Raw genomic sequence first — 15,575 nt, 5'->3', positions numbered from 1 at the left:
AATTTGATGCTTTTGGAGATTTTTCCATCTTTCCTTGGCTTCCTTATGCACATTAATGCAAATTTTTACCTAGGGTGCCCAAACTTTCGATCCCCACTGTAGATATTCCATTAATAATTTCCAGCTAGAATGGTCATTTACCACATTAACCATGTCTAGACTGGAGTTATCATTCATTTAATGTCATCTTCATTGAAACAAAAAGCTTTTTCTTTTTCAAAAAAGAACATTATAACATTTCTAAGTGACCCCAAACATGTGAACGGTCGTGTATATATTCAGCTATCCTTAATAAAGCACCATAGTTCTGAATGCCAGGTTTCCTGCTATCACTATTAAAATACAACATTTAGGGAGTCAAACGTCACTCATCTGTCTTTCCTGAATACCGATTATCACCATCGGTATCAGAAAACCCACATCAGTTGATCTATCTTTATATCAAAGAAAAAACAAACACCGAATAACAATGCAAGATATATCAGTGCACCATGATGAATACAACTAAAATTTACAAGTTACTGCTATTTTTACCATTACAATAACACAAACTAAATTTAAAAACAGAACAGTTGCGTAGGTCTGAATAACAATAATCAGCGTACGTCAGATTTCCTGTAATCATTTCTGATGCTGTTTTAATATCATCTTTTCTGTAAGATCTATTGAAAGAACACACAGAGTCCAGCAGGATGGGAGTATAACCCTGTACAGTATTTTGTGTCATAACTGCTAAATTATGGGCCACATCTGCATAAGATCCAACATTATAGCTTTATTTTCTTGCCATTTCAACTGTTTCATTACAAATTTACAAAGCAATCAATAGCGATGAGCTGCTAGAATCAATATTTTTAGGCTGCATATCAGATTACTCGGTAAAATCAATGTAAGAGACGTCTTGTATTCATTTTCATTCATCATGTGTGACTCTGAGCGTTGCTCTCTAACCGGAGCAAGTATCAGTGGATTTGCCATTTCAAGATTAACAGTAATGATGTGATGGCGTTAGGTGAAAACCTGTCATTTAAAACACGTATGGTACAGATGGCCACCATAGACATCTCCAGAATTACTCACAATGAATAAATCTAGCTGGGGAGGTCTACCTGCTTTTAAATGGTAGATCATATTATTTATCCAAAATGACTCCAAAAGTCCTACTGAAATAGATCATAAAGAAATCAACATTTTTTTAAAAAAGAAAATTGAGTAAAACTGGTCATAAAAGGATTGAAAATGGTTCAAAATGACTGAAACTGGTCACAAATTAATTTAAAATTGAAAAACTAATCATAAATCAGTCACATTTTGATGAAAATTACTAAAACTAGTACAAAATAAATCAAAAATTGGTTGCAAAATTGATTGTAAATCAACCAAAAACTGCTTAAAATGACAAACTGCTCTAAAATTCAATTAAAAATTGTTCAGAATTGGTCAAGATGATGAAAATTGACTAAAATAACTCTAAAAACAATTGTCATAAATGAAATTTGATCAAAATTATGACTAAAATTGGTCACAAATTGATCAAAAATTGTGAAGAATTTTTCAAAATGACTAAAACTAGTCATAAATTGATCCAAAAATTTTGAAACTGGTCATAAATGAATCAAATGTGTTGAATATTGTATATATTTATCTTCATTTTAACCTGTATATTATCCATAGCAATCAATTTTCTGGCACTGATTGTATTTTTTAAATCACATGTTTCTTCTAATTTTGCCTGTTGTAATCACAGTTGTTGATAGAGAGAGTCACTCCACTGCTGTGTTTTCATTCTTAATTACAATATTCTTGTGAGCAGTTTGTGCATCAACAAAGTATTTATCTATCCACCTATAATTGATTAGACAGTAGGACCAGTAAAACGTGACCTTCAGGATGTGGAAATAGAATTTTTTTCAAATTAAAAAAAATTCACAAAACATTGAGGGATTAAATACAAAGACAGCTCCTCATAGAACTTACTTTAATTCACATTAATTTAATTTAAATCCAACTTGCGCATTGTGTGCATGTGATTATTCAGAAAACTTTAACATCCATGCTAAACCCTTCAGTCCTCAGGCCAGACAGCCCACAGTTCCTTTCTTTCTATGCAAGATTTTTTAACCAGATTTGTCCTACATTTCCTGCACTTTTAAATGCACAAAGAAGGCTTTTCTGAGCTCTACCACCAGAAGTAGAATCTAGGAATAGTTGACATGTTGTTATTGTCAAACGCTGGTGTGTGGGAGTTTAAGAATCGAAAGAAAAACAACTCCAGCGCTGAAACCTCCTCCTGTTTGACCGAAACGTACACTCAACCACAAGTGCTTCAATGAAAGGCATCTAAAGGAGAGCCGTAATCCACATCCACACACGCAAAACACTGAAAAAATACTTCCAATTAACCACACACACACAAACTGCACAACAAGTGAAAAGAACAGGATGTACAAAGGAATCCACTCTAACAAAAAGAATTCAAGCCGCAGCATGAATTGCAATTAGGTCGATGCAATTAACAGCAAAGAGGTAATACTGAATAAAAAACAGAACCAAAAGGGGGCTTCTTGTCTTTTTCAGTACAAAAATGTGTTTGAATGGCTATTAGATAGAAAGATTAAAATGAGGAATAACAGAAATGGAAAGTGTAAAATATGCTTTTGACAGATCAAAGTGTGCCGACGGTGGTGTACCAACATGTCAAGAAAGTCACACCATAAATGTTCTAATGAACGACAACAGAGCAACGTCGGCCCTTTGTAGCCTGAACACACCCACAACAATCATCTTTATCTAGATGTGTTTGTCTGTTAATGATGCAAAACTGCAGGCCCAGAAGTTACACTTTCAGAAGTGCATTACTATTTTTAACAAGGACAGACCAATTATCAGCATGGCAGATTATTGCGACCGATATTTGGCATTATTACAATTATCAGTGTCATTATTTTTATTGGCCAATTACTAATAAATAAAATGCTGTACTTCAGGTCTGATCGGTCTCCTCTCTGTCTGTCGTCACGCTGTGGTCTCAGAAATTTCTGAACAAGAAACACAAACCAGGAAATAAGCTGCTTTCACAGTGTTAAGGCTACGCTAACGGCGAGCGGATTACCGTGGCCGAAATTTAGCATTTCACGATTTTTTTAAAATTTTATTTGGCAGATTATTGTTAAATTAAATGTACAATTTCAGGTCTGATGCACCCTCTCAAGCAGCAAAAACAGGAAGTTAGCCTCTCTCACAGTGACGAAGTTAGACGGGAGCAACAGACTAACATGAAATAGAATCTGGAAAATAAGAATTTAATATGATTTAAGATCTTAGCAGACAATAAAAGCGACAGAACATAGAAATATTTAGAAAACAGCGAAGAACAGCAGGAGACAAACTCGTTAATGTCAGCCATTTAAACAGAGAAGATCGTTTAATCTCTCCAATTTCTATTGTACATATTCAGTTACAGTCACTTATTAATGAACAAGTCTAGTTATGAATGACAGGTTCTGTGCTACCACACACATCGAAAACATTGCATGCAACGCAGATCGGGTCAAAATATTGGTTATCTTCATTTCTTGATCACCAATAGTCAACATCAGGCCTGGAAAACCCATATAGGTTGATTCATAATATTTTTACTATGTACCTAATTTACAATAAGGTGAGCATAATTCAGCTTCAACAGTTTACAAATTAAAAACTAGAAAAGCACTCAGAGAGAGCAGTACTCCTCCAAGCCTGCTCATTCCTCATATGGCTTTGTCAGAAATGCAGTATTTGTTTGTTAGTTATTGATGATCAGAAATCACAGCAACATAAAATGTGACCATTAAATATAGATGTACTCACAAACTAAATGACCTTGCGCTGAGCACAGACGTGTGTTGTGCATGTGTACGGATACCGAATCTGTGACCTAAATATGTAGCGGGTAGTGGCAATTGATGGGACTCAGAAACACCCCCACAATTTAATCATAGCTACTTGTATCAGTTCTGACAAATAAGTCTTGACAAGTCTGCAGCAGTGGATTTGTGGTAGGACTGCAATCACGTGATCGTAGTGTTCACTTGTTGTCATAGTTGTCCCTGATTGCTATCTCACAATGATACAGAAATCATTAACAAATCTGTGGATCCAGACTATAAGCCGCATCACTGCCAACATCTAATCACTTGGTCCTTGTGTCATTTCTGACCTTCCCTCAAAATTTCATCTAAATCCGTTAATGTGTTTTTGAGTGATGTGACAGACAGACAGACAGACAGACAGACAGACAGACAGACAGACAGACAGACAGACAGACAGACAGACAGACAGACAGACAGACAGACAGACAGACAGACAGACAGACAGACAGACAGACATTGTCACAACTCCACCGCATTCCTTGGCAGCAAAATAAGGTGTGTGTATATACGGTATAATTCATTGCTTTCAACAGTTTAAAACTTTAAAATGACTGTTTCTTTACTTTCAACACTTCTTACCTTTCTTGACCTCTGCTATAACTCCGTCCACGGCGGCGGCGGCAGCAGCCGCCGCCGCCCTTTTGGCCTCTCGACTCTCCTGGTTGGCTCTGTCCTTCTGCTTCTTCTTACTGGAGGGCTGGTCGGAGCCATTTTCTCGACTGCCACTTCCTCTCTGCTGAGCCCCGCCGCGACGGCCCACCGCATCACTACCAGCCATGCTGCCTCCTCCACCGCTGCTGGCCATCTTCAGGCACTTGGCACTAACAGGCCGCCCGTCGCCGGAATCGCTACCGCTGCTGGGGTCTGGATCTGAGGTGTGCCTCTTCCTGCCTGGCCCGGCTATCTTGGCGATGATACTGGTCTGAACTCCCCCAGAACAGAATCAGGAAGGCGAGTAAGTAAGGGATGGGGACCTAAAACACAGAGAAATTCAATAATTAAGAGGAGAACGTACCATTAACCCTGTGAACCTCCAAACTAGGGCTAAAACGACTCCTCAAGTAATTTTCTTACTAAAATGGCTCGTCACTACTGTTCAAATATTTGGGATCATTTAGAAACGCCCTTATTTTTGAAAGAATAGCAGGTTTTTTTCCAGCTGCTGACTGGAACCATACTCTACTGTTTTAAAGCTCCTACTGGTGTCAATCACAGGAAAAAACCTCAGCCTCTTAGGGTGAAAAATAAAGGTTATATGATTGGTGGAATATCGGAGTAGACAGAAATGTGGACAATTTTCAGACAAAATTTGCACCATCACATAACCAATTTGTATTAGTCTATCAAAACTAGTGAAGACTACATGTCCATGTCAATGAATCTACAAAATTTCAGGACTCCAGCTACATCATTTCTCAAGTTGTTGCACTTCAAGCTTTTATCACCCGATTGGTGCAAAAATCGTCATGACCCACCTGTTTAACTCATAAATTAATTACCTATAGGGTCAGATTTTACATGTTTTACTTAATAACACACAGAAAAACGATCTCAAAAGCACGAGACATCAGGTGTGAACTTTATTTAAAAGTTTAAGCCTGGTTTAATTAAATACAGTTTTACTTATATAGCACAGATTCACAGCATATGCTACTGTTCGGAAGTTTGAGGTCACTTAGAAATGTCCTAATTTTTGAAAGAAAAACTGTTTTTTTAATGAAGAAACACTAAATTAGTCAGAAATCCAGTCCAGACATTGTTAATGTGGTAAATGACTATTCTAGCTGGAAACGGCTGATTTTTCATGGAATATCTCCATAGGGGTACAGAGGAACATTTCCAGCAACCATCACTCCTGTGTTCTAATGCTACATTGTGTTAGCTAATGGTGATGAAAGACTCATTGATGATTAGAAAACCCTTGTGCAGTTATGTTAGCACATGGATAAAAGTGTGAGTTTTCAGGGAAAACATGAAATTGTCTGGGTGATCCCAAATTTTCGAGCAATAGAGTACCTTTATTTAACCAGGAAGTCCCACTGAGACTAAAGGTCTCTTTTACAAGCTGGCAGCCACACAAAATTTAGCAGTCATATAAACTAGATACAAATAAGCAATAAAACAGATTGACAGCTATCTAAGGACAGAGACCTCTCCTGAATAACACTGACACTCCTCCTTCACAATATTCTTCATGATATTTCTAAATTTCTTTTTCATTTTTACGTACAACTGAACTTTGTATGCACTTTTTGCACAACTAAAAGCGACATTTTCTCGTGTATGTTCAGAAATAAGGTGCTGTTACAGTTACAAGCTATCTTTAAAAGAACAAGTGATTCCAGTTTGTATAAATACACTTGCACATACTATTTATTTTTAACCCATGAGATGTTTAGACTTTATATTTACACATTTGTTCCTGTTCTTTTAAAATGTTGTCAGAAATTCTATTTCTACTTCTGGACATGCTTGTGCTGTTTTAATAGAGGTGAAGGACTTTATACTGCAGTGAAAAATGAGCAAAAATGCCTGGAAACTGCTGAGAATTCAGACGGTTAATGTCCACTAATTATTATTTGTGCATTCGTAGATGCTACATGCTATTAGCAAGATCTAAGAGAGTACAGTTCAAACAACTCAGGCATCGTGCCAGTCTGTCTGTACCGGGTTTAAGAACCCATTAGACACACAAACGAACTAATTAGGATTTTAAAGGGCTAAAACAAAACCGAGAGAGATCCACTGACCGGTATGTCTGACAAAAGAAATCATGTGGCCGCATACAAAGGTGAGCCGAAGCAGACGGACGCTGCGCCTTCCTCGTTTCCTTAGCATAGCACCAGCAGGCTGCTAGCTCGTACAGCCAAATGACAAACAAAGGACAACAGCTAAATCAGCCATTTTACTTGGTTATGAACACAACACACTCACTAAAAACCCGGACGGGCTTCACAACAAGCTTAACGGTGCGGCAGATTTAGCGAGTTAGCCAGCCGCCTGCAGAGGTTCGTTCATTATGAAGCACATCTGTTTGCGGCTGTCATGTGTCCGTCGATACGAGGAACACTTTTTAAACTTCTATACTTTTAAAACTCCATTTTGTAGAATTAGCAAAAATCCTCACCCATTAACAGTAAAATACCACTATAACACACCTGGTTTACAGCAGGGGGAATGTGGGACAACACACTCCCTGGGCGGCTCACCTGGATTTCACCTTCCAAAATAAATATATATATATATATATATCACTAAAACCAGCTGCATGGACTTTACTGATCAACCCCATTACTAGTGTATGATGCCACAAGTATCACACTATCGGTGGAACTGCTACAACTGGTCCATAATTCCATGTCTCCCAGTAGAGCGCAGGACAGGTGAGGTAATGAAACGCACCTACGGTCTTCGAGCCGCTAACGTCATTAGCCACATGCTAACGGCAGCTCCATCGGTTGATATGGCTACCTGTTTTACACTAACAACATGACATCTCTAGACACCTCACCCTCATTTGTCGCTAAACCGCCAAATTCACGGTGACATTAAAACGGAAGACTTACGGGGCTTTAATACGGCGGTAAATCCGTCTTAACACACAATAGCGGGCGACTCCTTCTGCTTCACCCAGCTGCTAAGCTCCTCCACGGCCACGGGCCGCTGCGCTCCTGGACACACTCGAAACCCCGCAGTCCACGGTGTTTCTAGAATATTCCGTCCTCTATCCGGGAGCCATTTTTGCGAGCTTTACACTAGATGTTTTAGAAAACCAGAGAAAACACACACAAAAAAACGAAGAGCCGTTCAGTCCATTGGGGTCATTCGGCCTCTGCAGGGAGAGTCCTACTTTGTTTGGAACAAAATGCTCCGCTGCTGCTGCCCGGCCAAACCTGGGATGAGTCCGCCGATAGGCTACTTCCTGGATGGTCCGTTCACGTGACCTGAAGCCCCGCCTTCCGCTTCCCCTTCGTTCGTCTTCAAAGGAAGATAAATAAGTAAATAAATAACAAAGAAAGGTAATTCAACAGAACATTAGAAAAGTAGAAAAAATATTAATAAATAAAAAAAACAACCCTTAAGAAAAGTAATTTAACAGAACATAAGAAAAGAAGATAGAAAATTACTAATAAATAAATAAACAAAAAGCAATTTAACAGAAAATAAGAAATAAGAAAAGCGGAAAAATAGATATATAAATAAACAACAATAAAGAAAGGTAATTTAACAGAACATGAGAAAAGTAGCAAAATAACTAAACAACAATAAAAAGGTAAATAAACAGAACAAAAGCAATAAACAATAATAAAATACTACAAAAAAGGCAATTTAACAGAATATAACCAAAGTCGAAAGGCAATTATTAATAAATAAGTAATACTAAAGAAAGGTAATTTAACAGAACAAAAGAAAAGTCGAAAAGATAAAAAATGAACAGTGCCAAAGGAAGTTAATTTAACAGAAGGTAAAAATAACAAAAAAAAAAAACATAGCGCTAAAGGAAGCAAAATTAACAGAACAGAGGAAAAGTAAAAAAACACAAATAATAAACAGCACTAAAGAGAGCTAATCAGAAAAAAATTAAAACAACACTGAAGAAAACAATTTAATCGCAAAAGAAAAAACATTGAAAAACTATTCTTGAAATTAAAAAACAGCTAAGGAAATCTAATTATAAAAAATTATAATTAAAACAGCATTAAAGAAAATTAATTTACCTCAACAGAAGAAAAACAGATTTTATTATGAAAAAACAGCACTAAAGAAAGCTAATTTAAAAATTAAAAAGCACTAGAGAGAGCTAATTTAATAGAACAGAATAAAACAAGGAAAATAGTTCAAAAGAAACAAATACACTCAGTTCTCTCAGTCGTGTTGTCTTCAGGTCATTTATGAAGTGATGCTGGTGAAACTCCAGGCAGACTGCAAATAGCGATTAGCTGCTGAGCAGAATGTCAAATTAAAATAATGTAATCATGAAATGTTAATAAAAAAGACTTGGCTTATGGATTTTGAACTGTGGCCCCATTTTTACAAAACACGCAAAGTGCATTCCAAACAGACATTTACAGATTCATCCCAGGAGTGAATCTCATTCACAATGTAAACATTTACTGTTGGCTTTGAGTCATAAATGATGGTATTAAGTGTGAAAGCCTCACAAAAGAATGATTTCAGAAAAACAGGCCTTTAGAACATTCTTTGGAAATTAAACTAGACGCTATTTTGTTTGACTTGTGTTTTTCGTCACCCAAAGCAAACACCAGAGGTCTCCAAATAATTAGAAACGGTAGCTGTACTTTAATTTTTTTTTTTTGTCTGCAAGTCCGCTCAAAAATGACACCAACCAACCATGGCATCATTGCTTAAGCTTCATGTGCATTTTTTTTTTTAAATTAAAGCTGTACTTTAATTACTTCAGTTCATTGTGGTTGAAACTGTTGGAAACACAAGTTCATCTCTTTTATCCCAAAGATTTTTTTTTTTAAATGAGTCACTTGTTGATTCTTAGTTGGGGTTTATTTTATTTTGGTGTCCTGTATTTACTGGACTTTCCTGAAGTCAGAAAATACATTAACTGTGAAAAATCTTAATAATACGGTGTGTTCACATTCATAATTCAGTTTCCTGCATGATTCAGATTGCAAGTTTTGAAAATAACAAAATTTTTAAAATCCTGTAAAGGAAGTCCTAGCTCAAATACAGTGACTGTAGCATTGAATACAGTTTGTACACTCCAATAAATAATACACCACAGCACAGACAAACTTCATGTTAAAAAATTTATTTCAAGGGTTTTATTTCATTTAAACGCTCACTTCCTCACCAACTGTCAGTTTGATTTCATCAAAATTAAAAGCAGTAAAATGATGAATAAAAACATCTTATTGGAACATATTAAAGCAAAAACTGTAAATTATTCATGTTTAACTCATGCCAATAACAACACTCAAACAAAGTAAACATCTTTTTCGAACATATTTAACAACATTTTGAACTGATTGATTTCTAAATTTATGCTAAATGCCTTCATGTTCATTTTAATACTCATTTTCTTCCTCCTCTTCCTGACCATCAACACTGTCGGCTCCCACCTCCTCATAATCCTTCTCCAGAGCTGCCATGTCCTCTCTGGCCTCAGAGAACTCTCCCTCCTCCATACCCTCACCTACATACCAGTGAACAAAGGCCCGCTTGGCGTACATCAGATCAAATTTGTGGTCCAGCCGAGCCCAGGCCTCAGCCACAGCAGTGGTGTTGCTCATCATGCACACGGCCCTCTGGACCTTGGCCAGATCTCCACCGGGAACCACGGTGGGCGGTTGGTAGTTGATGCCAACCTTGAAGCCGGTGGGACACCAGTCCACAAACTGGATGGTGTGCTTCCTTTTAACAGTGGAAATGGCAGCGTTGACATCTTTGGGCACCACATCACCACGGTACAAAAGACAACAAGCCACGTACTTGCCGTGGCGAGGGTCACATTTCACCATCTGATTGGCCGGCTCGAAGCAGGCGCTTGTGATCTCAGCCACACTTAACTGCTCATGGTAAGCCTTCTCAGCGGAGATGACAGGAGCAGAGGAAACCAGAGGGAAGTGGATGCGGGGATATGGAACCAAGTTGGTCTGGAACTCTGTCAGATCAACATTCAGGGCTCCATCAAAACGAAGAGAAGCGGTGATGGAGGACACAATCTGAGCCATCAGCCTGTTCAGGTTGGTGTACGTGGGACGCTGGATATCCAGGTTCCTACGGCTGATGTCGTAGATGGCCTCGTTATCTACCATGAAGGTGCAGTCGGAGTGGTCCAGGGTGGTGTGGGTGGTCAGGACGGAGTTGTAGGGCTCCACCACAGCAGTGGACACCTGGGGAGCTGGGTAAATGGAGAACTGCAGCTTGGACTTCTTGCCATAGTCCACAGACAGACGCTCCATCAGCAGGGAGGTGAAACCAGAGCCGGTGCCTCCACCGAAGCTGTGAAACACCAGGAAGCCCTGAAGACCAGAGCACTGGTCAGCCTGAGGACAGAGAGGGAGACACAGCAGACAAACATGACACAGGAATGTCATTTCATGAGTGATTTGTAAGATATATTAGAAAATAACTGCCCTGAATTTACACACCTGTTTGCGGATCCTGTCCAGAACCAGATCTATGATTTCTGTTCCAATGGTGTAGTGTCCACGGGCGTAGTTGTTGGCAGCGTCCTCTTTGCCAGTGATCAGCTGCTCAGGATGGAAGAGCTGGCGGTAGGTCCCAGTGCGCACCTCATCTAAAGAGACACATTCAATCAGAAATCACAGGAGCTTTGACTGACAGCCACAAGCAGCTTCTAGATCTACTGAGAGTTTATTTACCGATGACAGTGGGCTCCAGGTCCACAAACACAGCTCTGGGGACGTGCTTTCCAGCTCCAGTCTCGTTGAAGAAGGTGCTGAAGGAATCATCTCCTTCTCTAACAGTCTTATCGTCGGGCATCCGTCCATCTGGCTGGATCCTATGTTCATGGCAGTAAAGCTCCCAGCAGACGTTGCCAATCTGGACCCCAGCCTGACCAACGTGGACGGAGATACACTCACGCTGGAGGAAAACAAGAGAATTTAGACATCTTACCAGTTAGCTACATGCTATGATCTAACAACTACTAATTAGACACTTCAGAATACTCATTGTATGATAAAGTCAAATAAAACAAACAGTAGACTGAAATAACCTCAAATTGGAACAACAAAAACTCTTCGAAGGAACATAATTTTAGTTTGCCATAGCCAGACACTGCTACAGTCATAGTTTTCACACACACACACGTAGTTTTCTTAACTTCAGTCAACACATTATACAAGATGAACATTATTAGATCGATTTTTTGATTCACTGACTTCTTCAAGTTAGATAAAGTCAGTCAGCAGCAGCAGAGTGAAGTGACAGGTCGTTTGAAATGTTCACTAACTGTACAAAAGCTGGAACTGCAAGTAAAACTGGACTTATAACTTCTGATTTTTCAATTTAAAGCAAATCAGTAAGAACTTCAACTACACTTAGCAAATATTTAAAGTCACAACCTGTTAACCTAATAGCTAACTTTGCCAAAAGAATTTTAAAAAAGGGATTTTTGCTGACTAACCGTTAGCCAACGTTTCCACGGAATGTTAGCTAACTTAGCAAGTTAGCTAACGTTAATGTTACCTCTAGCAATTACACTTCAAATCAGCAACTGTCGATTATTAGTACCAACCTGAAACACGCAGTAATTGATTTGATGTGTTTAAAACCAGTTTACTCACCATGTTTGCGGATTTTGTGTTGTTGAAATACGAAAAAACGGACGTTACAATCTCACAGGTCTGTGTAAGAAGCTGCCGTTGCGCTACGAAGCAGAGCACTTTATACTGGCAATGCGCGGGACTCAACAGCAGCTGCATCTGATTGGCTAAGAGTCTCAAGAGCTGCTCCCCTATTGGATGAACACAAACGGTCGTCTTTTCAAACAAAATTTTGCCGTTTTTTTCCCACAGACTGTACAGTCTGTCTATGGTTTTACAGTCTATGGTTTTATCACATGCCATTTAGTCTTATAGTGAAACTGTCAGTTTGTCCTGGAAGCAGAAAAATCAGTTCACAAAAACCCCATTAAGATTAAAAATGTCACAGTGTAAGAAACATCCATCCATTCGCTATACCAGGGCTGTACGCTTAGCTTTTTCACTAGGAGCACAGGTGCTCCTAAATGAAAAAATTTAGGAGCACAGAAAAACATTTAGGAGCACTATGAATTTTCACGATGAATCGCACAATTTTATTATTAACATTCACACAACAAGCCAAACAGTAGGCTCAGTTATTTAGCACAGAGAACATCTCTGTCCCACATCTTTTTGTATTCAAGTCGCCTGGCACACTTGGATGAGTTCATCCAGTGGTCCACAGCAGGACTTGGATCAAAGTCCTCAAGACATGGCCCCTCCAAGCTGATCCTCATGAGGTCTTCGGTGGTGGTCAAATAAATGGATGCAGTTCTAACAGTGACATTGCACAAACAAAGCTTCTCCCACAAAATAGATTATCATCCCTCATCAGTGTCAGATACATCAGCTTCATTGGTCCTCAGGACTTTGTGAACTAATAAACCAATGTATTTTTTACAGATGGACATCTATACTACATCCGTCACAAGGAAACACCAAAGCCCATGTTTAGAGAGAGAGAGAGAGAGAGAGAGAGAGAGAGAGAGAGAGAGAGAGAGAGAGAGAGAGAGAGAGAGAGAGAGAGAGTGTGTGTGTGTGTGTGTGTGTGTGTGTGTGTGTGTGTGTGTGTGTGTGTGTGTGTGTGTGTGTGTGTGTGTGTGTATTTTGTTAATAGTTTGCAAAGAATTATGTTTGATTTTGTTCTCATAAAAGGCGGTGTATGTATGTATGTGTATTTTGTAATTAGTTTGTAAAGAATTATTGATTTTGTTCTCACAAAAGAAAACAAAACTTTCACCAATATGGCTTCCTTTCATTTGGAGTGTGATTGGTCTACTGACTTCTTTCTTTTGTCATATTTTCCATTATCACTCAGATGGCATTGTGTTACATTTTTCCAATTTCCAAGCAAAAAACTTGGTGGAAGCTACCATGTACACAAGACCTTATACAACAGCAGCAGAGGTACAGATGTTGTAGCTGAGAAAGTTTGGAGGTTGCCACTTCTTTGCCAAAATAATAGGGGAGTCATATTTTGTTAAGTGGCCCAACAAAATCTGACTGCAGATTTTATTTCATATCATACAATCTGCACAGTTAACTCAACCTGCATATTTCTGTTAAAGTCCTAGTTTTGAAATAGTCTCTCTGTTCTTAATCTGCCATACTGTGATCTGTTCTTACAGACTGTAATTTACTAGGATTTAAAAAAAAAAAAAAAACTTGTAATTTGGTGTTGTAGCTGTTGTAGCAAATAATTTCCCAGGTGTGGGACAAATAAAGAATTTCAATTCTATTATATATTGTTAACTGGCCCAATAAAATAACAACAATTACAAATAACTTTATACTTAAGAACTATACTTATATTAAAGACTTTATACATAAATACCAGACATATTTTGATGCCATATCTTGCATTTGTAGGGGAGTCTGATTATAGGTGCGGAATGCATAGATTGGGTTAACTGATGACAATTTTAGTTCAGTTATTACTTTATGGTATTTAAACTGTTTCACATGCTTAATTTAGTGTCATTTGCATTATTATAATTTAGACAGACACAGTATTTGGTTATTTCAAGTTAATGTGTTCATAAAAGCTAAAGACAAAAATAGGAGCCTGTCGCTTTAAGAAAGTGCGCCGGTCTGTGTGATGCTCGGTACTGTGTGGGGGAGACGGCCTGAGAGTCGAGAGGAGCTCACGGTTTTTCTGACCATGTCGTGTTGTAGCTTGCCGATGTGGGAAAAAAAAGTTGTTGAAGAAGAAGGTGTAGGCTATGACTTTTAGTTTGATCCACTTTGTGTGGATTTATTTTAGGAGCCAATTCGAATGATAGGGTTGACATCTGTACTCGCACGGGGGCTCCCTTTTTTTTTTTCTACTGGCACCGATCTATTTTTAGGCGCATATGCGAGTGAAACGCTCGCACTGTACAGCCCTGTATACACCGCTTTATCCTCACTAGGGTCATGGGGGGTGCTGGAGTCTATCCCAGCTGACTCGGGCGAAGGCAGGGGACACCCTGGACAGGTCACCAGTCTGTCACAGGGCTACATATACAGACAAACAATCACACTCACATTCACACCTACGGGCAATTTAGAGTAACCAATTAACCTCAGCATATTTTTGGACTGTGGGAGGAAGCCGGAGTACCCGGAGTAAACCCACGCATGCACAGGGAGAACATGCAAACTCCATGCAGAAAGATCCCAGGCCCACCCCGGGATTTGCTTGCACCTTCTTGCTGCAAGGTGAAAGTGCTAACCACTACCACACTGTGCAACCCCTGTAAGAAACAGAACAGAAAAATATAAGCATTAAAGAAAAGTGAGAAAAGAAAGTAAAACTGAAGTTACCAGGTCTGTGTATATTTTGGTAATTGGATTTTCCGCTCTGAAATGGGTATTGAAAAACAAACAACAACAAAAAAAAGAGTGGTCATTTGATTTTCGTTTTAAAATACAAAAATTAAAACAGAAATACAAGGTGAAGGTGTTTTTCCTTTTCATGATCAAAAATGGATATTCAAAATTTTAAAAATGCTTTGATTTCCGTTATATATTTACAATAACAAAAAATAAAATCAGTAAGAGACAGAAACGAAAAAAGACCCGTTTTTCATTTTCTGAGACCGGAAGGATCATCAGCAAGGGTGGAGCCAAACAGAGTAGGATGCATGGACTGTATATCAATTTTTTTTTGTTAGTTTACATGGTCATAATGAGAAATCAGGTGGCCAATCTTATAATATATCAATATTCAATTTTTTATAGAGCTTTAAAGTTTTACAAAGCCAGGGGGCGGGGCTATTTGATTGAGAGTCTGGTCTGGAATGGTTGACAGGTCGTCTGGAGCATAGACATAGAGCCTTTTCCAAACCGCCCCCTACACACTTCCCCTACCTTCTACCCCTCCGTTTGCGCGTCCTCGCAGAGGGTCCGCCATATTAAGGGCCATCCCAAACCGATC

General features: G+C 38.7%; 2 protein-coding genes across 7 annotated transcripts in view; both read right to left on the bottom strand.

Moving 5' to 3' along the window:
- Positions 1-7,839, bottom strand: part of usp19 (ubiquitin specific peptidase 19) — a 45,004-nt gene extending 37,165 nt beyond the window's left edge. For 3 of the 6 annotated variants that reach the window (XM_051949813.1, XM_051949816.1, XM_051949815.1), the window contains exons 1-2: positions 7,478-7,839; positions 4,491-4,885 (exon numbers count right to left, since the gene is read on the bottom strand). In XM_051949813.1, the coding sequence (XP_051805773.1) occupies positions 4,491-4,716 (226 nt within the window). In that variant the 5' untranslated portion in view covers positions 4,717-4,885; positions 7,478-7,839. Of the gene's footprint in view, positions 1-4,490; positions 4,886-6,661; positions 6,681-7,477 lie in introns of those variants that run through there. The other 3 variants (XM_051949817.1, XM_051949818.1, XM_051949814.1) reach the window with 2 other exon arrangements.
- A 1,864-nt stretch (positions 7,840-9,703) lies between these two features.
- Positions 9,704-11,408, bottom strand: LOC110964619 (tubulin alpha-1A chain). Its single transcript, XM_051949823.1, has 3 exons — positions 11,273-11,408; positions 11,039-11,187; positions 9,704-10,933 (listed from the first exon to the last, which is right to left on the bottom strand). The coding sequence occupies exons 1-3, from the start codon at positions 11,391-11,393 to the stop codon at positions 9,953-9,955; spliced, it is 1,251 nt and encodes a 416-aa protein (XP_051805783.1). The 5' UTR covers positions 11,394-11,408; the 3' UTR covers positions 9,704-9,952.
- Between the last annotated feature and the right edge of the window lie 4,167 nt (positions 11,409-15,575).

The sequence above is a fragment of the Acanthochromis polyacanthus genome, chromosome 6 (genome assembly GCF_021347895.1).
Source record: "Acanthochromis polyacanthus isolate Apoly-LR-REF ecotype Palm Island chromosome 6, KAUST_Apoly_ChrSc, whole genome shotgun sequence".
Classification (NCBI taxonomy): Eukaryota; Metazoa; Chordata; class Actinopteri; family Pomacentridae; genus Acanthochromis; species Acanthochromis polyacanthus.
This window is presented reverse-complemented; position numbering and strand designations above follow the sequence as displayed.